The following is a 26,815-nucleotide window of genomic DNA, read 5'->3' on the forward strand; positions in this document are numbered from 1 at the left end:
TTTGTGAGAAAATAGGTTGGGCGCACGTGTGAGAAAATACGGAGGGTGCATTTGTGAGAAAATACGGAGGGTGCATTTGTGAGAAAATTGAATTTTTTTCTTTGCAAATCGGATTGTGTTTGTTTGCAAAACGCTGCATTTGTGAGAAAGTCGTTTTTTCTTTGCAAAACAGATTGTGTTTGTTTGTTAAATTTTGGCACATAATTAACTCCATACCGTCTTTCCTGCAGTAGTGTATTCCGTGGATCGGCCGTCTGCCTGTACACTATGAACGACATCCGCAGGGCGTTTCTGGGGCCGTTTGCCCACAAAGAGGGCCCCAATTACCAGTGGGTGACTTTCCAAGGCAAAGTCCCTTACCCTCGCCCAGGCATGGTGAGCTCCTTATTTCACTGAAACATCATTGCTAAGAGTTTTTAAGCTTTGGAAATAGACAGAATAAGCTTGGTGTGCCCAACTACAATAATTTATAATGGATTCTTTTTGAACTCTTTAGTGTCCCAGTAAGACGTTTGGAAGTTTCGAGTCCACCAAAGGCTTTCCAGATAACGTGATCCAGTTTGCGCGTCATCACCCCTTGATGTATAACCCAGTGACGCCACTCGGTGGCCGTCCACTCTTCCTGCGCACAGGAATGCCTTACAGCTTCACACAGATCGCTGTGGATCGAGTTAATGCTGCAGACGGCCACTATGACGTCATGTTCATCGGAACAGGTCAACACTCTTAGAGTCTTCATAGAGCAAGATAGTGTCCTAATGTAAATTAATTAACAAGCATGTAACTTAAATTAAGCATGAAGTAACTTTCCTTTTATACCACAGCAATTAGGCCAAAAACCTAAATATAAACAGACGTAATCATATTAAACTGTAATTACCTGGGTTTAAAGGGTAAATAAAATTAAAAAAAAGCAGATTGTTCCCAAAAATTTTAAATGTTGCATATACAATATTTGTTTTTGTTTCTTTATTTGCTTGTTAAATAGACTACATGGAGTGTCCACCGTGATATTACTGTATTTACGATTATTTAAAGGTCCCTGTATACATGGATAGAATATACACCAATCAGTCATTACATTAGAACCATCTATATTTTAGGTTCCCCTTGTGCCACAGTCAGTTCTGGCATGGCTTTGGGGCATGGCTCCCTAGGGCATCTGGGGGTATGCTGTGGTGTCTGGCACCAAGATATTGGCAAAAGATCCTTAGGGTGCTGTCGGTTAGCTGGTGGAGCCTCAATAGATTGGATTTGTTTGCTCAATCAATTGGATTGCGATCTGGGGAGTTGGAAGCCTGAATCAACTAATTCCCTGCTGGGCCCTTTGCACAATGTGCTGTGGTGCACTGATCATTTATATACTTTTCCATTGTGGCAATAATTGCCTTTTTTTGTTGGATTGGTCCAGATTTCCTGGTCTCCACATGCATAGATAAGCCGTGGGTGCCCATGATCCTGTCACCAGTTCGCTGGTGTATGAGGTGTTCTCAAAAAGATCAGAAATTAGCTCTGTTTACCAGCACTGTTTTTTCACTGACCTCCCTTAGACGCTGTTAAACCTGGCATTAGGATTGGTCTCACCCCTTGGGTCGATATCTCGATGCACAATTCCATGAATGCAGAAAAAGTCGTTGAGCATGCAGACCTGACTCACCTTTTTCGGTCGTGGAGATGATGGGCTTTTCTGCTCAGGGGTAGCTCAGTGGTTAAGGCATTGGATTACGGTTTGGAAGATCCCAGGTTCAAACCCCACAACCACCAAGTTGCCACTGTTGGGCCCTTGAGCAAGCCCCTTAACCCTCAACTGCTCAGATGTATAATGAAATAAAAATGTAAGAGTGTCTGCCAAATGCGTAAATGTAATGTAATGTAAATGTGTTATCTAAAAATTTCCCAGATTAGCTCTGAGTTCTGTTTTTTTTTACAATATGTCCTCCCTCAGGAGCTGTAAAACCTGCCATTAGGAGTTCCTATTGATAGTCCCTGGGGATGAATTCTCGGTGCACAATTCCATGATAAGCATGGAGACCTGACTCACCTTTTCCAGTTTTAGGGAGGATGGGCTCTTCCACTTTAGAGACTATTGCTCCGTCTCCTAATCGTACCCATAATACCCAAGTTTCGCCGCTAGTAATGATCCTTGAAATTAAGCATGAGTCAACCACCTTGAAGGAGTTCTTGGCAGATTTCAACACAATGTTTCTTCTGCTCCTGGGCCAGTAGCCTGGGGAAGTACTGCTCCTACTGTAGGTCACGACGCAGGGTTAAATCACACATGAAGATTGCCTTGACTGTTCCGTATGACACAATGACAAGGGCAGCAATATTGTGGATTGCTTGCGAGGTTGAGCTTGTTGAAGGTCTTTCTGATCTCTCATTGTCTTACAGTTATGTTTTTCAGTCCTTAAAGCATGCGTGCTAGTCAGAACACCTCGAATGACTCATTGCAGCATTACCATAAACTAGCTAAATCATGTCAAATGTTTCTGTGGCAGATTTGCCCAGTTTCACACAGAATATCATATTTGCTTTTTGTTCTAACTTGCTGTCCATGATGAAATAGCAGATAGGGTCACATACATGATCAGTATAGCACCAGTTCCACAGCCCCTGATGGTGTCTTTGATACCATCTCATTTAATTGATACATAATCAGTGTTAATGTTTTAAGGCTGATTGGTGTATAAGTCAGTATCATACTGTCCTGTTTGTTTTTGTCCGTGTCAGTAAATGTATTATGGTGTAGTTCAACGATATGCACAAGATGCACATTTCTTAAATGATCTTTTGCATATCATTGTGTCTGTAATATTTTATTAACCCTTTCCCTTTAACCCTTTATAGATGTCGGCACTGTTCTGAAAGTGATCTCTGTGCCTAAGGGAAGCTGGAGCAACACAGAGCTGCTTCTAGAGGAACTGCAAGTCTTCAAGGTCTGTGCCTTTTTTTTTCACATTATTCCCTAGACACACTGAAATAAATAAATATTTTAGGTTAAAATATTCCTTGGAGTTGTGTGTTTTATTCGCCATCACAATCTTCTAGGAAATGACAATAAAAGCCACTTGACTTGACTTGACTGCCGCTGGGGGGTTTGCATTCATGTTCCAAAAAAAAAAAAAAAAAAAAAGTTTGAAAGCAGGATCAGTTATCAAATATCAAAGCACCTTGTGCAACCTGAGCAAGCACAAATTTATGTTCTTCTCTTTACAGGACTCTTCATCCATCATCAATATGCAGATCTCTTCCAAAAGAGTAAGTCACGCTTATCTGTTACAACAGCTCTGAAATTAGTTCCAGCAGTTTACCTGTTGAGGCCTTCAAGAATTGACCTCTGACCCCAAAGATTATGCTTAAGCTAGAGTTTCTGGAGTGGTGTTTCACCATCAAAGTACTGTCTTCACATTCCTTGGTAACTCTGTAGCTGTGCTGATGTGCTTATATAGTGTGAAGTGTATGGATAGTGTCAGGTTAGAATGAGTTATGAACTCTGGGTCCACTGTATAATTTTTCACTTTGACAGCAACAAAATAACATCATCAGCGAAAGCACTAATTTAATGCGTGACTTCATTTCATTTAATTCTCAGTGCAGAAAATGACATTGCCTCCGATATGAGATAAAATATGTAGTTAAAATCTAATAATATGTCTGGCTTATTAGATTTCCAGATCAGTGTGTCCTTGTATTTTGATTAACTCTCTCTCTCTCTCGCTCTCTCCTTCTCTCTCCATTACTTTCTTGCTCTCTTCTTTCCTCTCTGCAGCAACAGCTGTATGTGGGCTCTGATACAGGTGTGGCGCAGGTGCCACTGCATCGCTGCAGCATGTACGGTAAAGCATGTGCTGAGTGCTGCCTGGCACGAGACCCCTACTGTGCCTGGGATGGACACCAATGCACACGCTACCTTCCTAACACCAAACGGTACACACACTCATAACCGATGTTGGATTTTTCCATCACATCCTGCTTACTCAGTACATCCCTACACTGGTTTTACAATGAATATATGAACCTCCGCAATCTTCTCTGTTCTTTAATGCCATGCAGGCGCTTCCGTCGGCAAGACGTCAGGAACGGTGATCCGAACACTCTCTGTTCAGGAGGTTAGTGTACACCTTTAGGGGGCGATGTTACACCACAGATTGTTGCTTTGTAGTGTTAGTGTCAGACACACATACAAGTGCCTAAGGCTCTTACTATAGTTCATAAGAAGAGTTTTTGAGACATTTAACCAAATTTTGGTACAGTAGGAGGGAACTTTTTGTCTATCAAGCGAATATCAAGGTGGAATCGAACCCGGACTCTGGAGGTGCAAGGCGACAGTGCTAACCACTACACCACCATGCCTAGACCACAATCATTGTGATTTTATTGATAATTCAGCCTTCATATTATATTGACATAATGGTAAGAGCAGTAACAGCTGGTGATGCCATTAAGAAATTCTTCGTAGACCAGACAGTCTCATTTTGGTTTGTCTACACACTCAGTGAAGGCCACAGGACTATGAAGAGAGCATAGATTGCATCCTTCAAAGGATTTTTGTTTGTTGTTGGACTTTCGGCTGCTCCCATTGAGAGATCGCCCCATAGTGGACCATTCGATCCACACAACAACTTGACACAGGTTTTACATCGGATGCTCTTCCTGACGCTACCCTTCCATTTTATCCGGGCTTGGGATCAGCACTGCATCCAGTGGTTGGGGTTTGGACATCAGCTAGGAATTGAACCCGGGCCTTCCACATGGCAGGCAAGAGACCTACTGTACCACTGAGCCACCAATACCCTCACATCCTTTAAAGGAACTAGCCCCTGAAAAAAGACAACCTATACTAAAGCTAAGGCTAATTCTAGCTAACAATTTACTGAACAGATTAGGACACTAAAGAAACGAGGTACTACAACCATCCAAAGAACAACAGTAAATTAAACTGACACAAGGCAAAGACTAAACTAAAAAACTGGTTGTAAATAGACAGACTAATCTAAGTAAACAAAGTGCGAGTGAATACATTTGACATCAAATGACAGTTACGGGTGAGGTGCAATGAATACTGGGAACTAAGCTCAGGACAAATGGAACGAAAAGGCCCGGGTGTCATAGTTACACTCATGGGAAACTATGAGACATTCTTTTATATCCAGGCTTATCATCAGCACTAAGGGTGTTCTGCAAGGGCAGTGGCTAGGTCTGTGGCACTGGCATTACAGGGAAAAAGTCAACTACTGAGCATCCAATGGCACACAGCCGAAAAACATGGAGAATCTAAAAAAAAATGTAAGGATATTAACAATGTAACTCTATTTAAAAATTGCTTGCTTTAATAAAAAAGCAACAATTGAACAAGCTATTGGAACCCTTTTCTTTGAAAAGTATTTTTTAAGAAAGTATATACTGTTAGACATGATTTCAAAGCTTCAAACCCCCCCCCCTTTCATTCATTCATTCTTCTCAAAGGGCCAAACTCTACAGGGGTGGGCTTGTTAATTCACTTCAAGTGTCTTTCCAACACCCACTATACAGTACTTTATAAAGACGTTTTAATCACACAGGGCCTGTTGGGTCATTTAATTCATTCTGCAAAAAAAAAAAAGAAAAAGAAATGTTAGTGGAGAACAAGGACAGGTTCTGAAGAGTTTTCTTGGAGTAAATTGCTGTTTTTAATGGAGCTCAGCCAGCGCAAGACGTATTTACAGCCAGGAAAGAATATAATTTACATCACACACTAATGGGGTTCAAAATTGTGTTTAAGTTGGAGGAAAAAAGTATACACACAGCACAGAAGGACCGAGCTGAATAAATAAATTTTACTGTTCATTGTTTTTTTGTTTTTTGCAATGTCAAAAATAAAAGATTTCTTGAGCTTAAAAAAAAAAGGATTACGCTTGATCAAAAGTTCAGTAATAAGTACAATAAGTTCAATAATGTGGCTCAGGTACTGTAGGCCCGAGTTTGATTGTTAGCCAATACCCAAACCCCAGCCACTGGATGTAGTGCCGGTCCCAAATCCGGATAAAAAGGGAGGGTTGCGTCAGGAAGGGCGTCCGGTGTAAAATCTGTGCCGAGTTGTTGTGCGAATCAGTAGATCCGCTGTGGTGACCTCTCAACAGGAGCAGCCAAAAGACTAACAGCAACAACAGTTCTGTCCCAGAGTCCTTCTGTATTTTACTTCTGAATATATCAGTTTTATATGGTGCCTTTCAGATCACCAGAAGCAGCGTGTTGTGGAGAAAAAGCTGTATGCAGTGGAGGGCAGTAGCTCTTTCCTGGAGTGCATGCCCAAATCACTACAGGCCCAGGTCACATGGACCTCCCAGAGACACCCGAACAATCCCCGAGAAGAGGTGAGTGAGGGAATATGATGATTTGATATATATCTGTGAAGAATGCAAATTCACAGGATGGAATGCACAGAAAAGCAAAAGAAGATACTAAGAGTTAGAGTTGGGGGAAAAAATCATATATATATAACCTCTATAATCCTACAGATGGTACACTCTAAACTATTTGCACATAGGTAGGAGTGGATCATTTGATAAGTTTGTTTAGAATTACTATAAATAATACAGAATCGGAATAGTTATAAACTTGTGATACAGTATTGCAAAGCAAATAGAATTGGCAGCTAGATATCGCAATAATATCATATCAGTTGGTCTTTGGTGATTTGCATTTCCATGGGGAATGAGAAGAAGGTGATAAATGTGTTTTTAATGATCTTCCATATTATCAGGATGATTCCACTAATAAATGAAACTTATATTAAGTTTTATTATGATCTTGTTCGTGATCTCAGGTCCGTCTAGATGATCGCGTGCTTCAGACTAATCGAGGCTTGTTGCTGCGGCGAGTGTTGCGCAGAGATGGTGGTGTTTACCAGTGTCACGCGATGGAGCATGGATTCACCCAAACGCTGCTCAGCATCACGCTGGAAGTCGTCCCCACTACGAGCCCCACCTATAGCATAGGACAGAACCCGGCCCAAAGCCAAGCACAGTCCAGCAATCAGAAGCTGTGGTACAGAGACTTCATGCAGCTGGTTGATCACCCCAACCTGAGCACCGTGGACCAGATCTGCGAGCAGGTGTGGTCACGCAAACACAGCCAATCAGACAAAGCAATGGCGGACGCAGCCAACGAGTCTCCGTCTTCTGATCCTCTGCACTCCACGCACAAAAAGTGGAGGCATCTGAAGGAGGTGAGGAAGGGGAGGAACCGCAGAACACACGACGGAAAACCTGCACCTCGTGCGCCTCGGAGTGCGGGAGAGTAACAAGGGATGGAAGAAGAGAGAAAGAGTGAGAGAGAGAGAGGGACAGAGAAAGAAGGAGAGATCACTGGAGTTGGACAAAACCACACACACACCATCACGTGACTGTTTATCAGATAACACAAACAAGCTATAGGTTAGAAATCCACATTATGCTTCTCATACTTTACAATTTATCACACACCATTGCCTTAGTGCACTGCTGCTCCATCCTACCCCCATCTAGGGTGCGTTCTTTTATCCCCCCAAAAAAATCCTGAAATCATTCTACCACCCTTTACACACTCTACTGTCATGTTACATTACTTTACCAGGGGTGGTATTATTTCCGTTTGCATTCTAAGCCCTCAAACACACCAATACACCCCTTCCTACACTTACTCCTATCTCCACACACTCCTCTATTCCTCTATACACCACTCATAAACTCATTACACACATTCCTGCCCATACACTCCAATCATACCCTCTCTACACACTCCCTGTACACACTTAGCCATGATGTCATATACATGACTATACACTCGATAAACACTGCAATTTACACAGGTACGAATCACACACACACACACACACACACACATACAATAATGCAATAATTATTCACTTGAGCTTCTTTCTGAACACAGAGGCCCATTTAAAAAAAAAGTGCAGACAAGGATGATGTCATTCTGAACCAAACTGTCTCATCGTGTTTACGATTCTAAACAGATGGAATAGTCCAAACCATGGACAAAGCATTACACACACACACACACACACACACACACACACACACACACACACTTGATATGTAGAAAAACTGTACAGCAGTGCAGTTGCATGCATCGTCTTGGAACAGCACACACACTCTGCTTCTAGAAAAAAAAAAAAAGAAAAAAACTTGTATATTTCGTGTGTTTGTGCTTCGTGCTCTTTGTGTTCTGTAGATTAGAATTTCCTCTGTATTCTCGAATATTCTCTGTAGAACCAAAACCACTATTAAGCTAACCACCACTAGCTGCCTGTTACCATAGAAACCCTTAAAGCTGCTCTCTGGTCTTTACCATCAGCAGGAAACGGGGAGAAAGGAACTCAAAACTGTGAACTTACCCACAAAATATAATCATCAGCAAATTTCGAGACAGCGAGCGTTAGGGCAGGGTGGCCTGGTTGCTCACTGGCGCCACCTGTTGTACAGAAAGACTTTGAGCTGCTTTAACTTTATCCAAAGCGCATTTTGTGTGAGATCACATAGTGGTAGGGCGTGTGCACTGTACCTGCATGGTGTGTGACTGTTTGCTTTGCAATATCATGTTCTAGACCCTAGACCATCAAAGCAGGAGTGCATTGTGGGAAAATCATACAAAAAAAGTTATGATGGGGAGGAGGATGTTTTAGTTTTGAACCCATCTGTCGATGATTTGCAAGACAAGATGCTTGAGCGCGTGTGTCTGTCTGTGTGCGTGTGTACAGTTACAATAACAATCTTTTTTGCACATATAGCATGTTTAATTAGTGTTCATTCATTTAATAGTAAAAACAAAACAGTAAGCAGCTTATTATAATGATATCAGATTTACCCATCAGCCCTTTCTGCTGATGTAGGGATGTTTTAGGTTAGATGGTGAATGACAGATGATACTTCCTTCCTCCCCCAGACCAACCAGTTACAGTTTTTTTGTCTGTGCAATTAATGAAAACACAGGCTCTATTTCTCAAACACCTCACACACAAGCAGCATGACAAAACAGGGACTTGTTATGAAATTGGCCACCCAGGGGCCGTAGGTTTGGGGCTTGTATTTGTTTTTCAACATCAAAGAGATGTAAAGAATGCATTTTCATACACGTCACCTTTTTTTTTTTTCACAATGACTGTTTCCCAGAGTGGTTTGTGGTTCTGACTTGTTCGAGCACGAACAATGGGAGCACTAGAAAGGTGAACTGGTGCTTTTGGTTTTCACCACTAGGTGGCAGCTTGGTGTTGCGAAAGAAACATAAAGCAATCGTATTGATCGTGTCGAGTTTAACAATCACTATTCGAGATTCCACAGAGAGGAAAAATATTTCATGATGCATGTACAAGCATATATGGTTACAACAAGGTGCTCTGTTCATTTTTGTCATTTTTCCAAATGTACGCACAATTTTCTGGTCAAAAACGCATTTTTTTTTAACACAATGATGAAATCTTAATCAAGCATACTTTATATGTTCTAGATTTTCTACAATGTTAAGTTTTAGGAGGTAAACTGTTAACATTCTTGTAAATAAGAAGATAAATAATATCAAACAAATAGGACCATCTGAGAAAAAAGATTTCCTAGACAAAAAAAGGCAGCATTCTTAGAAATAAAGGCTTCAAACTGTGCTTTTCCTTGTATTCAGGTCTAAATTTCTATTGGCTGAGAATCAAACTCGGGCCCAGCTCAGCCACCAATGCCCATACTCTGGGACGGCATTATTGACCTTATTGTACTTATTACTAAACTTTTGATCATGCGTAATTCTGTTTTGTTTTGAGTTCAAGAAAAAAATCATTCGGCTCTTCAAGTACTGAATGGTTTTCCTTTAGCTGTTATTGTAAAGTTTTTAAAATATAAGGCCAATTATGTACCCATTAATACAACAGATGGCGGCACTGTGACATAGTGGTTAGCACGATCACCCTCCATCTACAGGGTTCCAGGATCGAGTCCCACCGCGGGGTTTTCTCCGGGTACTTTGGTTTCCTCCCACAGTTCAAAGACATGCAGATAAGGTTAACTGGCATTTCCAAATTGCTTTAATGTGTGAATGTGTTGACCAGAGATCCTACCACGGTTGTAACTGGAAATAAATACAATGGTCACCATTAGGCTCCACGGTACTACAGAGGTTCCGAGCTTGGTGGAATGCAAAATATGTTCCTTAATGGTGCCACGCCAACAACAAGGAAAAGTACAGTTCATTTCTAAGACTAGTAGGTTCCAGTCTGTGTTGGACCCTTCATTTCCTAAAAATGCTCACTGTTCAGCCCAACATAAGGTCAAGCTATTTTCCCTCAGCAATCAGTTCCACTGGCTATTATCAGTTCCTTAAAATATAATATTAGTCTACATGAGTGAATATTTTTTGTTCTATTTATAATGTTTCCTGATGTAAAGAACGGTTCTGCCTGCTTCTGTTCATTTGCATGACTTAAGAAAAAGATGTGTAGTTGAGTGTTTTGCCAATACAATAGAAACAAAGCACATTGGCTCATCTAATGTTCTTATGACATATTTAAGACGTAATAAGCTAATATGTAGTGGTGATACGTGCTTGGATTGACATCTGTAATATATCCATTCTTCTGAAAACTGGAGAGAAAAAAAATGTATATTTTGAGGTGTATGTTCTTTTCTTTTTAAATCATATTTAAGGACTTGATCTAAAACTCTCCCAGTGTGAAATGACTTTTTTTTTTTCATTCCTTTTTTAACTATCTTTTTTTTTTTCTAAAAAGAAATAACCAAATGACCCAGACCAGCTCACTGATGTGACTCTTCTCATATTCGGAGAGACAGAGTGTCTCTGTGTACGTCTACGTCTGAGTGTGTGTGTTTGTGTGCACGTGTGCGAGTGTGTGTATGTGTGCCTGCATGTGTGTGTGTGTGGCACATTACCATGTGTATGTGTGTTCATTGTGTGTCTACTGTTAGATGTAATAAATGTAAAGTATTGATTCAAAGTGGGACTTTATATTCTGGAGAGGTCAAAGGTTGAAGGCCAAAGTTGACGTGGAACACTGTAGTGACGATTCCTATTTCTGTGTGGTTTGTTGCATCAGACTGTATTTGATTAACACGAAGAAATAAACAGTTACTTCAAAATACATCAACTACATGGATTTTTGGCATGGTGATAATGAATCTATTAATTCAATATGAATGTATCACTATACGACATGATGGGTTCAGTGAAAGCTCCAATCGTGTCTAAAAGTTCTGACCAAAAGAGCCTCAAGGAACTGACACAACGTTCAATGTCACCAGAGGAAATACAAGTGGATAACAATGGTGTGAGTGAGTGAGTGAGTGAGTGAGTGAGTGAGTGAGTGAGTGAGAGGATTTACATATTGTGTTCTTCCACCCTAGTGTGAATACCTTCAGCCATTCATGAGCATATTTTATAGACTGCTGAGTAATCTAACTTTAACTATTTTCTTACATCCGTATGAGCTACAGTATGCCTATGTAGTAGTCTTCTAATCTCTGTATGGCATTTTTTTCCCCCTTGGATTATTTTATATCTATTAACTCGGGGGTGCCACGTCAGCTTAGTGGTTAGCACTGCCACCTTGTACCTCCAGGGTCAGGATTTAATTCCCACGTCAAATCTGTGTGCATGGAGCCTGTTCTCAAAACTAAATTATGATTTTTTTATAGTGCAACATTGCTTTTATTTATATATTAACTACTTGCTGCACAGTTGTGTAACGGTTAGCAATGTGGCCTCGAACCTCCAGGATCAAGAGTTTAGGTTCCGCCTCAAGTCTGTGCATTTGTATGTTTGCATGTTCTTCCCATGCTTGGGGGGTTCTCCCCGGGTTTCCACTCACAGTCTATGGGCACGCAGATTGGGCTAATTGGCGTTTCCAAATTGCCTGTGGTGTGTGAATGACAATCGGGCATCGAGCTGGCAACTTGACCCCTTGGGTAACTACCATAGAAACGATTGATAAATCTCCAGGGTGGAAAGTATCCATCACCTGATGTGCCAGAGGGCACATGGACAGACAAAAATACCAAAAATACCACTACTAGATGGTTAACAAAACTGATGCTTTAGCATGACTTTAACTAAATACTGTAGATTTCTACTTTTAGTAGAAAGTAGAAAAGGATTCCATTAAACCATTTAAATCATAGTTAGGTAAAAAAAAAAAACATCTCAAAAGAGCCACTTGGGAGCCACATGCTCTCACATGCTCTTAGCATTGACTGTTTACTCTTAAGGACTCTCTTAAATAGAGTTTTTTTTCAACCTTGAAATAACCCTTGAATTGGTAGGCATGAGTGTTCACTCTTCAGTTCCCTGAACAGAACTTGAACATCCCATTTCATACGTAAAAATCTACACGGTTAATCAGGAGGATGTCCGTTGGCTCCTGTGTTAACCACTTGGCTAATATTGTATGCTGGATATTTTACAAGCATGGAAGTGCTCTGCCATTTTTTTATGCGTTGGACTTTGGTAAAGATTAAGCACACAATACAAAAAAGTGAAGTCCTTAGATGTCACTTGTTCTTGTATTTACTAAACATCTCAGAGTAGGAAATTGTTCCTAAATGGGCAAAAATTCTCAGAGTGACTAAATTTTTGTCCTACTTTTAAGAGAAGGTGTAAGAGCGATCTATCAACATTCTTAAAATAGGAAATAACTCCTATCTCCAAAACCTAGGAGCGCTCTGGTGGTGTCCTAACTGGTTAGGAATTGCGAGAAAATTATGTTTAGACAGAGACATACTGTACAAGGAGAGATGTTTTGGTTAAACAATAAATTACATAGAGCTTATTACAAAATACTGTTCGGACAAAAAAGGCCTTTTTGTGTCTGGTTTTACAGTGAACATTTCGAACTAGGGTGACAGCTACTTTATGTTTTTAGTAACAGCAAAGATATATTAATATTAAAATATTTGACAATGTCCACTGTTTATGAAATTATTACTGTTTATAAGCTGAAACTTCGCTCTAACACTGCATATCCCTGTTTTTTACACTCTTCATGGGTACGTGTGGCAAACTGACAGGTAGCATTGATGGTTTCACAAAATTGCCATCCACTCACTTTTTATCCTTAGAGTTAAGAGTAGGACAGAATTTCCATTCATTATATCTTTACATCTACTGCTTCCTCCACAAGCAAAAGGGTCTCATCTTCCCCCCAGTTTGGGTTTCTTTTCAAAGGGATTTTGATTAAAATATGACAGACCTACAGAGCTCAATTATAGGAACTACTGTAGAAACCCTTGGAGTTGGAGTAGTCTGAGTAGGATAACCTTATGCAGCAGAAACATAAGTCTGTAAGTTTTGTCTATGTGCATAAAACTTTCACACAACTGATGCTTATTTCAACATTTTGATATTTCACAGGTTAAAAACTACTAACACTTGTCATAATAATTACACCTCACTATAATGTGTATTCCACTTTGCATTTCCCAGTGTCATAAACAGTGACTGTACTGTACATGCTTTCCTAGGAGCAGTTCTACTCCTTGCTGAAGGTAAGGAGTAGGAAGCTTAATAAATAACTTTTAGGAATATTTTAGCTCTAAATTAAATTTATACTTTATTTTTTTTATTCTTAATTATTTTTTTAAATCTCCCAGAAGAACTTATATATGGTTGGTGTTAACCTGTCAGATCAGCTCTATCAGGGATACACAGCTGTGCGGTGTTTCCACAAAACCTGCAACTCCAAAGTGTGATCATGTTCCAGTTCCAGCAAAACTTGCAAACCCAGATTCCTGAAGGACTCGTGTGCTGTGCAGAAAGAAAGGCAGGAAGCAAAACACTCCTTGGAAATGCGAAGCATGTGATGTTTTACCCTGTTTGCAGCTTACAAGGAATTGTTTTGGCACAAAAACCTTGAAACGTCTTGTTTTTCAGTTTAATTCTTTATAGTCTGGTTTATGTTGCACCATGGTCCTGAAGGGGGAATGTTTCATGGTTGGAATAAAAAAGTATGTTGATTATATATATTTTGTACATAACTACTGCATTTGAGTGACTGTTACTGAAGCCATGCTTTGGATCCTCGTGCCAATTGAACCAGGGGCAAATAGGTCTGGCACATCCATGACATCTCATGTGCATTCAGTGAAAAGAAGGCATTCTTTATAAATAATAATAATAATAATAATAATAATAATAATAATAATAATAATTAGGAACATCAGTCACCTTACCCCAAAAATAAACGTCTTTTTAAATGCTGTAATTTATCTGTTTTGTAATGAGCACACACTTAAGACTTTCATGAACTCATGTGTGTCATGTGTTTAAACCTGTGAGCTTCAATTAATCTGCATTTTCACAGTTTTTTTTAGTTTGGGTTCCAAATTGTATTTTCTTATATGTGTCCTGTGACAGGGATTTAAAAGTTGCACATGATTCTAACATTTACATCAGCCATACTGTATTATGGAAGCCAAGTTTGTGCTCTACTGTATACAGTAAATACTCATGAACAACAACAAAAAAAAAGTACATATAACCTTTTTAACTTTTTTTTCCTGTTAAATAAGAAAGCTTGATTTTATACAAAATTCTGTGTCCATCAGCATCAGAAATTAAACATTTAGGCAGCTCTGACAATGACCTAAAGACAACATCGGACCATAATACGGCCTCCGTGAATTTTCAACAAGTCCAGCTATAGTGAGACATCATTTAATAGTCTGATGACTTATTATGTGTAACCCTGGAATACTAGCAGCAGTAGTGGAAGCATTTTCTGTACCATTTCCTCAATTGATGAGATTAATTATCAAATTAAATGATCAATTTAGTCTGTCTTGTTTTGCTATTGTCACTCTTGGCCTTTCATACCCAGGTGGTCAGCAATGGAAGCAGTTATTCAGAATACTGTATATAAGTTCAGAGTCAAGAGTTCGGTTCCTGCCTTGTGTCTGTTGTGCATGACGTTTGCATGCTGATTGGGCTAACTGGCATTTCCTAATAGCGTGTAGTGTAGTGTGTGAATGGGTGTGTGAGTCTGTGTGTGGGGATTGCCACCCTGTCCAGGGTGTACCCCGCCTCATGTGCTCTCCTCGCCCGGCCTGTCAGTTTAGGTGGACGGCCACGTATTAGAATAAGTAAACAAACAGCACCATGAATCCCAAGGAACGCACCAAACAGGCCAGGGATAAGGCTGTGGAGAAGTTTAAAACAGGGTGAGATAATAAAAAAATATCCCAAGCTTTGAACATCTCACGCAGCACTGCTCAATCCATCATCCAAAAATGGAATACTATGGCACAACTATAAACCTAATAAGACATGGCCGTCTACCTAAACTGACAGGCCAGGTGAGGAGAGCATTAATCAGAGAAGAGGTCCGTGGTAACTCTGGGGGAGCTGCAGAGATCCACAGCTCAGGTTTGAGAATATGTTCACAGGAGAACTATTAGACATGCTCTTCACAAATCTGGCCTTTATGGAAAAGTGGTAAGAAGAAAGTTGGAATGTGGAACTGCAAATGGGACTTTTTATGTCTTTCTTTCACCAATGGCGTTCATCTTGCCACTTTTCCATAAAGGCCAGAATAAAATGCATGTATGTTTGTGGTGGTAATGTGACAAAATGTGGAAAGGTTTATGGGGTATGAATACTTTTGCAAGGCACTGTATACTAATAGAACAACAATGCTTAAACATTATTTAATGGGGTCTATTTTCAAGCATAGAGCCATTATGCATACAGACTGAAAGACAAATAGGCCACACCATAAGTGATGGCTAATTTTATTTTAATGTTTTCTAATCATGTTCACAATTACGCAACAAAGCAAGAGCAAACATCATGCTTGCCGCAAGCCAAGTCTTTCATTGAAACCATATTGCTGTCATTTGTCCCCTTTGTGTAATTTGTCCTCATTTTGCTCAGTTCGTTTCCTCCTGATTACTCCAAAGGAGAGCTATTGCATTTCACCTTACCACAGGTGAGGTGTTATGGATATGTTAGCAAAATAAGTTTTAATTTTAGCACTAATGAACGCTCGAAACTAAGTTTCATCACTCGAGACAAATATTACTGTTAAACCGTGAATCTACGGAGAAAACAACAAGCTGGGTGTCACAATTATAGATGTTTTTCTGTAAAGATAAAGAGGACTTAGCCTCAGTAGACCATTTATACCAGCCACAACTGGTCTAATGGCATTTCATCTGCCCTCATGTCTTACACAGTATTCAGCGGAGACAGCGTGGATGATTAATGGTTCCAATTACCCCTAATTGCATCCTGTCAGGTAAACCCTCATTAACCCCCTCTGCCTCATGTTTGACATGTTGACAGAAAGGAGTCATGCTTTCCATGTCAGCACACTTTCACTCATTGGGTGCATTCAGTTTAACACACACACACACACACACACACACACACACATGCACAGTCTCACTTATTCACCCTCACCAGTCTCTTTGGACTGTCAGTCTTTTATTCTCCAGAAGTGCCTCCTGTTTTTTCACACCTTGATTTCATTCAATCTTTAAAAAAAAAAAACAATTCTGCTAGATAGATAGATCTCACATTCTCTCTTTCCTCAACACATTCTGTATTGGACTGTTTTTGAAAGGAGTTTGAGAAAACAAAGATGTGGTGATGATGGAGAAAAGAAAAGAATGTAAAGGAGGGGAAGAGGAGTTTACACAGTCAGCAACAACGATCCCGCGCTCCACAGACCGAATGTGTAGATTTCATTAGGCTTTAAATAATATTGCCTTTGACGATTAGCTGACCAAAAATGTAAAGAAAAAATAAAGGATTTTCCATAAATATGGCGTCCAAGTTGTTTTTTTTATACCCATAACTTTTAACACACCCTATGACTTTAAGTATATGTTAGTGTGACTGCAAATTCCTTATTCTTGTAAAAAGATTATTCAAAAGTATCTAAGATTTTTATTATTATTATTATTATCAATTTACATTTTTACCCCCCCAAAATATACAAGTAATATATATACACACAGTAGGGCTCAATCTATAACCTTCTGCTCACTGGCAAAGAAACTCAAACAATGATCTTCATCTGCCTCTCTATATTTCTCTCTAATTCCTTATTGTATGTGCACACAGTTTGTTTACAGCCGTAACTCAGAGTGAAGTACCGTCACGTACTGCTGTGTGTCCATGTTACAAATAAACACCATCGTGTGGGACAGCAGAGAAATCCTGAGTGCCAAAGACTATGTAACTGTTTATCACATCTCTCTCTCTCTCCCTCTCTCTCTCTCTTTCTCTCTCTCTCTCTCACACACACATACACACACATACTCGAAAAAAAAAAACACACACAGTGTATGGTTCCTTAATCTCTAACAAAATATAAATATTTAAAATAATTTTTGCAAGATTAAAAAAAAGGTATCTTAAGTATTATTTAAGCAATAATCATGTCTACTGTATGTTTTAGTCATTTCTATTTCTCTTTCTTTCTTTCTTTCTTTTTGCTTGTTTGTTTTTCTTTGTTTGTTTGTTTGTTTCTTTTTCTTCCTTTCACTTCCTTTGTTTGTTAGTTTCTTTCCATCTTTATTTATTTATTTGTTCTTTTTTAATTGTTTTGTTCTTGCTTTGTTTTTACTTGCCTCTTTGTTTCTTTGTTAGTTTCTTTCTTTAGATCTGTCTAAAGGTCACCATAAAAAAAAAAAAACCACACACACATTTTGTTACAAAAACATTTTGGTTCATTTTCTATGACTTTAAATAATGAACTGCATACAGTACATGTGACACACACTAATTCTTTAACTATATTGCATATTAACAATTCTGATATCCAACACGAGTTGCATTAACAGCAGTGGTTGAGGCCTTTGCTGAGGAGATATGAGACACGTACTGTAGATATGTGGAAACACTGATAAAACTTATGAGTTATGCAAATCAAGTGAAGCACAAAGCCAACACAATACCTGAACACCCCATTAATTGAGAATATACTGTAGATGCTAACAAGACCTCTCAGCATTCAGCTTCACCAGCATACTCATCACCGGCCTGATCACCTGTCATCACCTGCACCTGTTCCTCACTGGGTGATGCCTTAAGGTAGAAGAATGGTAAGCTATTCCTCAAGACTACGTAAAAAGACATGGTAGTGATCCGGGTGGTTTTTGCACAGTACTGTAAATGTTTTGACCATCAACATGGTTTTGGTTGAGATGCCACATGGGCATAGGTAGCAACTGAAGTGTGCACTTGCCCAGAAGTTTAGATATTACATTGATTGATTGATTGGTTGATTGATTGATTGATTGATTGATTGATTGATTGATTGATAAAATGAATTTGAAAAATGCTCAAAAGTTTTAACAAGTTCAATTCTAAGTTTTTTTTAAGAACATGGGAACGTGAAAAGTGATTTTTGTTTTGCATTTCTTGGAATAAACATGTCGTGCAGTAAAACCTCCTGCAGACATTGACGTACTGTATATGTGTTTACAGTGATCCTATAGAATTTCCTCTGCTGATTAGTTCTGATAAACACCGAAATGTAATCTTTGTTCCACACACTGAACAGCTTTCAACAGTGTTTTTATTTGTTTTTCAGATATGACAATTATATCTGAGTTAGGTCAGGAAAATCAGTGTATGCAGGCATATGGTGTACTGTAATCCTACATACTCAAACAGTAACAACTTAGTTTAATGAAATGGTCAACAATGTGATCATTTGTTTATGTTTTTTTTTTTGACTGGCAACACTTTAGAACACTCAGCTCACCTAATAAATAACAATAATAACGACATTCAATATTTATAACAAAGAATAAACTTTGGAATCTAGGAAGGATTAAAAACTTTTAAAAGTGATATAAAAATGATTAACAGGGCTGGCATGATGTGGTCCAACATGACCTTTATGCCTTCATGACAAATATGCCTTTTAAATGTATTTATTATAAGTATCGCTTTGTTAAAAACCAGGATATAGTTATGAGGCAAGTTCTTTTTATCACGTATACATTATACTGTAACAGCTTTAAATAATAGTATATATAATGTATGTAATATATACTGTATATAATATACTGTATACAGACCTGTGCAAAAGTCTTAGGCACCATGTTATATGCTGTACCAATTTTGTTATACATGTTTATCATGTCTGCATAATTATGTACAAAATCATTCAGTATTTCCATATGCAACATAAAAATGTATAAATTTTTAGATTGAAACAAAAACCCTAATGTACGCTCCTGGGATTTGCATAAAAATAGAAAGGAACGAGTGTGACAAAGTTACCAGAAGAACTCATATTCTCCAGCATGCTCAGTAAAACCTAACAGCTGTTTTCTTATAAAACTGCACTAATCTGTGTCTAAAAAAGTTTTTACTTCAAATATTGACTGTTTATTTTATTGCTCTTTATTGCTATTTTTAAAAGTTTCTTTTATGCAGAAATGTTTTCAAAAGCATCTTTTGCTTCTGCCATATTTTTTGTATGTTCCTAAGACTTTTGCACGGTACCATAAGTAAAATAGTTGTAGTAGTCTTACTATTTTTTGTCCGTTCTTCGTATGTTGCTTGACACATTACGATGTGGCTAATTTGGTTCTTCGAGCTCACCTGTTGTTTGTTGATTAGTTTACAGTAGCTGAATTGAGTTGTCTAGGATTATTGCGCATACGTGTGTTGGTTTAAAAGGCTATATGCATCGACAGTAGAAACATTGATCACAACCCCTTTGATTGGTTGACGAAATGGCAAAAGAGCGGCTCAATTTTTTCTTAAGTAGAGCAAGAGCTTTTTTTTTTATTTTTTATTAAAGGGTAATGGGGAATTTCAAACTTTAATAAAATATATATACTCAGCAAAAAAAGAAATATCTGTGTACAGGACTGTGTATTTCAACAATAATGTTGTAAAAATCCAAATAACTTTATAGATCTTCATTGTAAAGGGTTTAAACAATGTTTTCCATGCATGTTCAATTAACCATAATCAATTAATTAACATGCACCTGTGGAATGGTACTTAAGACCTTAACAGCTTACAGAAAGTAGGCATTTAAGGTCACAGTTCTAAAAACGCAGGACACTAAAGAGACTTGTCTACCGACTGTGAAAAACACCAAAAGAAAGACGCCCAGGGTCCCTGCTCATCTGCGTGAACGTGCATTAGGCAAAGTAAAAACAGTTGAAAGTCAGAGGACGTTTCTTTTTTTGCTAAGTATATATATATATATATATATATATATATATATATATATATATATATACATGTTTATTTGCATATTCATGACAAAGCCCTAAAAAATAAATGTGCCACAAAATAAACATTATACAAGAATTTGTATTAATGGTCTTGGCGGCTGTCACGTGCATAGGGTTTATTATAATAGTAATATCATATTTGATAATAATAAACCTATGAATGTATGTTCTAATATAATCTTTGATAGCGATTATGTAGGGGGGCAATCCATGGAAGGGGGACATTTTAGCGCATAACACCGGCACCCTCTCCCTATATACCGTGTCAGTCGTGCTCTTCATAACGCGCCAGGAGCGCAGCCTAAATCCTGTTTACATAAAATAAACCTGCTCCCGAGCAGGAACCTGTAGGAATGTACATTAGGTTTTGTTTTTTTGTTTGTTTGTTTGTTTTTTTGTTGTTTTAAACTCACCTTTAGATTAAATCACAATGGGGTGATTAGGTGTTGATTAACAGCTCAATGAGAACCAGTCAGATATCACATTGTAAAACGAAGCAGTAGTTACAGTAATGTTCATTAAGAAATAAACATAAATTCCAGTGCTAGGTGCACCTTTCAGATCTTGCCTCATACATCAAAGCAATTTTTAATTTAATGTTTAAATATTAAAATCATGAACAACTAAGACTAATATAAAGTGTTTATATATTTTTTTTTACATGGCTTTCAATGTAACATTTATGAAATAACATATAGCTACTACTTTAATGTTTTAACTCCAGGATGTTAAGGTTATGGTCATGCTGGTTACAGAGCAGATATCATGTGACATCTGTGTGCCAGCTGGAAATACACTCCAGATGTGACACTAATCCTCAGAGCATAATCTACACAAATTCTCACACTCATTTACACCGAATTAGTAATCACCATGAATTGCACACAAATCACTAATTCACATACTGGTATAGGTTTAGGTGGTGGATGATTACCTACCTGCCAAAGACTTCGAACCACTACATGGGCAGTAATCTGAGCTCTGAATGAAACTTGGAAACCCTAAAACCTTGAGGCAGCAATGTTACCCCATTACATCAACTTTTAATGGGATATAATTGAATTACGTTATATTATACTTGCTTTTATCATAGGAAGTTAAGAACGTTTATGTACACTCCTAAAATGTAACCGTGCTTTCAATGATTTCAGAAACTAGCATCAAACAAACAAACAGCATTTGGACTTGATTATGGTTCTGTACGAATCAGGATCAGTTAGCTTCAATTATAGCTTTAAGCGATGGGTTTATGTTCAGTGTGGTCATTCTTTGGAATCTATATTTACTGTACCTCTGATAGCTTTTTGCCTCTTTTGCAGTAGAACAACATATGATTAAAAGCCCCTTTGTATCACTTAATCCTGCATCCTGACTCCAGGAGGTCCTCGAATCCAAATCATTTACAAGCACGCACATGCAAAGGGCATGAAGGACAAAAACAAACATCTCACCACATGGACAGTTTAAGCCCACAATAAAGCACATGATAGACATATCTACAACATGAAACATGTTTATTCATTTATCTTTAAAGACAAAACTCACATCTGAAAACTCTGCATGCAAGGATCCACTTTAAATAAGACATAAATACATGACATACAATACAAAATCATCACAAACTGGATTTTTTTTTTTGTGTGTGTGTGCGTGTGTGTGTGTGTGTGTTTGCGTTATTTGCATATGAAAGTTCAGTGTTGAAATGATTATCAGTCTGTTAGATACAATCAGTCCATACGAGTACTTGGCTTAATCAGTGGTTTCCATCCAGTATTAAATCTGAGAAATAGTCTTAGAGCTGCTTTGGTTAATATATTTATTTATGTGTATAACCTTGAAGGAATACAGTATTTATTATACTATTTGATGAAAGATTTGTAGATCTGTCCCACATTGCCCCGAAAGAATGTTCGGTTGCCATAATGTTGTGGTGACATTAATTCGGCAGTGTTGCAGATGTTAGGACAACGTTGGTATTGGGGTGTTTTAAAAAGTAGAATTACTTTGAGGAAATGATGTCAGAAAAAGGTTTACTATTTGCTGATGGGATATGGTTAAACAAATGCCCCAAACATGCTGCAAAAACGACTTAACAATATTATTATCAAACTGATGGCCTGAGCAAGCTTCACTCATGCCACTCATGCCACCAAAGGCCAGATCGAATCCCACAGGAAAGCTAATGTAGCACAGATGAAAAAAAGTCAATCCTAGCCACGATAGAAACGTATATTTAAAAAAAAAACAGTGCACTACAGCGTGTTGCATATGGGGCCCACGCAGACAAAGAGCCCAAGGCCACCAACCCCGCTTCCAAACTCCCCATATCTCAATCTGATCAAGTACTTATGGTGTCCAATCCATAAAGGCCCCATATGCAACCCACAGCCCTAGAGGTCTGGATGAGTCAATCTTTAAGGGGAAAGAGCTTTCCAGGTGGCACAACGGGAACCTGAACAATTATGCTCGATTGATGTACAGCTCTGTATAGAGTGAAAAACCTTTCACAAGAAAGTAAAAATAAAAAAGGAAAAAAGAAAGATGCACTAAGATGAACTCAATTAACCCTATTACCCAGTAATTCACTCGAAAACTCAATGAATTTTATTAACAGCTATGATATTTTTATAACATTACGAAAAACGCGGAATGCAGCAGCATTAAAACGATTCAGGCGGCTCTATATTCTAATAGTTCCTTTTTTCCTGACACTGGTCTCCGGATCAGCCGATTAGATCAACGGGAATATTTTCAAAGAAAACAAGTTGTGTGTTTCCAGACTTCTGTTAGAACAAATTAATCACTAAAATGAGGGATGTGGAAGCATCGAGGCTTAATGGGAGAGATGAAAAGGCAAACCAAACAACCATGCAGACTTGGCTTGTTCTCTAAAGGAAATCTTTCTTCGATTTCCAGGACATTACAGAAGCCTAGAACCCGACTCTTGCATCGCATGTAAAATTCAACGTTTTGACCGTGCTTTAGTTTAAACAATACAAAATACCAAGTACATATAAAATTTAATCAGAAATAATACTAAATGTGCATGCCAGTAAAATCCTGAATCCTCATCATCAAATACACCTTCGAACCCTTTAAACCGTCAATCACCTTCTAAAACCTTTTTTACAAAAGTTAGAAAAATGCCCACCACAATTTACACACCAAAAAGCAGAGCTATGATTATGAATGGATAAGAAGATACAACAGATTTTTACCGCAGTGCTTGATTTCGGGTTACAACACGGCTTGGACAGTTTTAAAACTACTGTACTTTGCTCATTTTAATACGTTATTGTTTATAACTCACACAGGGTCTTGCATGGTGTGTGCTTCATATAAGCGGATTAAAAATATGTCTAATCATTGATACGAGAAAACTTTCTGTTAGACGTTTATTTTGCATTTTTGTCTCCAGTGTCAGCACTTTGTAACAGTCATTATAAAGCTTCTCAATCTTCAAGATATGTGCTTTGCACTTGCTGGGTAAATCGATGTTAGGTTTTCTGTTGTTAATGTCTTATTACATTTCACCTAGGCAGCATTACATTTTCCAAGTTTGTCCTTCCAGGGCCCCTTTCGGCGGGTGAATGACTTTTTTTTTCTTGTCTTATTATTATCTTCCAAAGGAGGAAGATGAGCTGCAATAGCATAAATAATAATGAGAACTAACCTGTTTTTGCAGACAACCTAAACAGATATAATACACAAGTTGTGGCTCTTTAATAAATACAGAATCATTAGTGTTAGTGGCAAACTGCTGCGGGACATTTGGAACTACACGACTCGACTCACATCATTACGTTGTTGATAATTTATCTCTAACTGCACACCCCATCATGCTTTATTTAATAGAAAATCCACTTCTAACCAGTAACCTGCAGTAACAGCTAAATAAATTAGCAAATTACAGCTTTAAAAAAAAAAATCAGGTTAACAAGTTGGTCCAAAAAAAAAAAAAAAAAAAAAGGAAAATACTTTCAAAATGTGTATGATCATAAATGTCTTTGGCTTTACTCCAGGATACTGAGAGCGATGCCGTGAACACATCCAGATCTTCTCAGCACATACAGTAGAAAACCACAGTAAACAGAATTTAAATAGAGGTGTGTGTACAGTATGTGTATATTGTACACCCACATTGTGTCTGTTTCTTCTGCTGATACGGCAACCGTCGTCAAATTATGACAAATGACATCATAGTAATATGTTAAAAAGGAAAATGTAATACAAAAATTTGCTCCACAGTTCTGCAAAGTTCAGGAGACGTTAAAGACATTCTACCTCGTTGTCTGTGTGAGCAGTGGGTAAGCATGATCAATGTCTCTGAGCTTGAGAGGTGTTCTCTTCTATGAGTTCATCTCTCAGTGTGTGCATATATGTGTGTGTGTGTGTGTATATCACTCTACTGCTCGTGGCATACGATGCCGGTCCCCGGCGTTCTTACTGACTCTGGTTTTCCGTGCCACGTCCTGCGCTTGTTTGTATTTGTCCATCATGTTCTTGTGTTTCCTACGCAGCTTTTCGTTGCACCAGACGCGCTCACAGTATTGTTCTACTTGAGGAAGGTTTGATGGACCAATCAGCTGCAGGACATCTTTAAACCACCCTCTGGGTGGCGATCGGTTAGCTGAGCCTGTATTGACAGGACATGGAGACCATGCCTTTTGTTTACTTTCTTGTGAAAGTAGGTCAGCAAGCGTGTCCCCTTGTAAGACATCCAACCACACACGTGAGAGCGTCTGAGAAAATCCATGTTCCCGGGAGCGGCACACGTAGACGCCTTCGTCGTGTCGTAACACTCGTCTGAATAGCAAACCTTCTTCCGTTTTTACCACTCGCTCGTCTAGCTCCACCTGCACGAAAAGCACATCATAGAGTATAAAAATGAGGATGCTGGCAATGTACATATACTGTAAGGAGTAAGACAGTAACAATCAAGAAATTGTGCATGTTACCACATCATACAGTTTTTTTAATTTCTATAATTATGGGAAAACAAAATTCTAAACTACAGTACAAAGCCCTGTGTGAAAAAGTTTTGCCCCCTAATAACCTAATAACTAGTTGGGCTACCCTTAGCAGCAACAACTGCAATCAAGCGTTTTTCGATAACTTGCAGTTAGTCTGTTACAGTGCTGTGGAGGAATTTTGGCCCACTCATCTTTGCAGAATTGTTGTAATTCAGCCACATTGGAGGGTTTTTGAGCATGAACTATCTTTTTAAGGTCATGCCACAGCATCTCAATAGGATTTAGGTCAGGACTAGGCCACTCCGAAGTCTTACTTTTGTTTTTCTTCAGCCATTTAGTAGTGGACTTGCTGGTGTGCTTAGGATCAATGTCCTGCTGCAGAACCCAAGGTGGTGGTTTGCTGCAGTTCCAAAGACCTTTAAAACTAGCTTTATAACCTTTTCCAGATTAATAGATCACAATTATTTTCCTTGGATCTCGGCATGATGTCTGGCTTTTGAGGATCTTTTGGTCTACTTCACTTTGTCAGGCAGGTCCTATTTAAGTGATTTCTTGATTGCGAACAGGTGTGGCAGTAATCAGGCCTGGGTGGAGCTAGAGAAATCATGATGAACCACAGTTAAGAACTGTTTTAACAGAGGGGCACTTTTCCACATAGGGCGATCTAATTTTGGGTTTGTTTTCACTTAATAATAAAAACCTTCATTTAACTTACAAAAAAATTAGTAAGGGGGCAAACACTTTTTCACACCACTGTATAATAGCCAAAACATACAGTTAAAGAAACTCAAGGCAAAGAAATGGAATGTTCTTAAAGAGCAGAGTCAGTCAGCTGACCTCAGTCCCATAGAGAATGCTTTTCACTTACTGAAGTTTGCTTTGAAAGCACACTTGGAAAAATACAATAAAAAAAAGTCACAGTGGAAGTCTTACTTTCATACAATTATGGAAAATTTGTAACTAATGTAACTAAAATAAAAATAGGTTAATTCAGGTTCTGTATACACTGACGAGATTTTTTATTATTATTTATTTTGTCATTTATTCAATATTTATTATTCATGGTTATTAAAATATTTTTTTATTGCACTACTATTAGCTATCAATATATTGAAATATTTTATCTGACTTATTTTTACTGTATTCTTCTTATTTATGTGTATTCCTTTTTTCTATACAGTGAACCCTCGGATTTTTAGTAACACGTTTTGTGAGTGTTCCGCAGGAAGAGCAAAGATTTTTAATAATTTTTGACTTGGAAAATGAATAAGTCTGCGTTAACGAGTACAGAGTATCATGCTATTAGTTGTCAATACCTCTTTAAAATTAATTAATTTCGCTTATCAAGTAGACAGAGTCGCGGGGGCCTGGAAGATCCCAAGGGACGTAGGGCACGAAGTGAGGTACACCTTGGACCATCGCAGGGCACACACACACATACACACACATATACATGATCGTTGGAGGAAACTAAAGTACCCAGAGGAACCCCACCAAGTACAGGGAGAACACCAAACTCCATGAACTCAGACTTCGAGATGGGACTCGAACCCTCGACCCTGTAATGCTAACCACATCACTGTGCCACTATTTATTTGTTTTATTTAG

At 38.4% G+C, this 26,815-nt stretch overlaps 2 protein-coding genes across 2 annotated transcripts in view; one reads left to right on the plus strand and one right to left on the minus strand.

Moving 5' to 3' along the window:
• sema3b (sema domain, immunoglobulin domain (Ig), short basic domain, secreted, (semaphorin) 3B) overlaps positions 1-9,008 on the plus strand; it is a 57,264-nt gene extending 48,256 nt beyond the window's left edge. Inside the window, exons 11-18 of the mRNA XM_053504213.1 lie at positions 231-375; positions 497-716; positions 2,848-2,936; positions 3,217-3,258; positions 3,770-3,927; positions 4,054-4,109; positions 6,214-6,353; positions 6,806-9,008. Of these exons, the coding sequence (XP_053360188.1) occupies positions 231-375; positions 497-716; positions 2,848-2,936; positions 3,217-3,258; positions 3,770-3,927; positions 4,054-4,109; positions 6,214-6,353; positions 6,806-7,282 (1,327 nt within the window). The 3' untranslated portion in view covers positions 7,283-9,008. The remainder of the gene's footprint in view (positions 1-230; positions 376-496; positions 717-2,847; positions 2,937-3,216; positions 3,259-3,769; positions 3,928-4,053; positions 4,110-6,213; positions 6,354-6,805) is intronic.
• A 14,997-nt stretch (positions 9,009-24,005) lies between these two features.
• sema3bl (sema domain, immunoglobulin domain (Ig), short basic domain, secreted, (semaphorin) 3bl) overlaps positions 24,006-26,815 on the minus strand; it is a 44,896-nt gene continuing 42,086 nt past the window's right edge. The window contains exon 16 of the mRNA XM_053503745.1: positions 24,006-25,090. Coding sequence (XP_053359720.1) covers positions 24,635-25,090 — 456 coding nt within the window. The 3' untranslated portion in view covers positions 24,006-24,634. The remainder of the gene's footprint in view (positions 25,091-26,815) is intronic.

This window comes from Clarias gariepinus, chromosome 9, assembly GCF_024256425.1.
Source record: "Clarias gariepinus isolate MV-2021 ecotype Netherlands chromosome 9, CGAR_prim_01v2, whole genome shotgun sequence".
Classification (NCBI taxonomy): Eukaryota; Metazoa; Chordata; class Actinopteri; order Siluriformes; family Clariidae; genus Clarias; species Clarias gariepinus.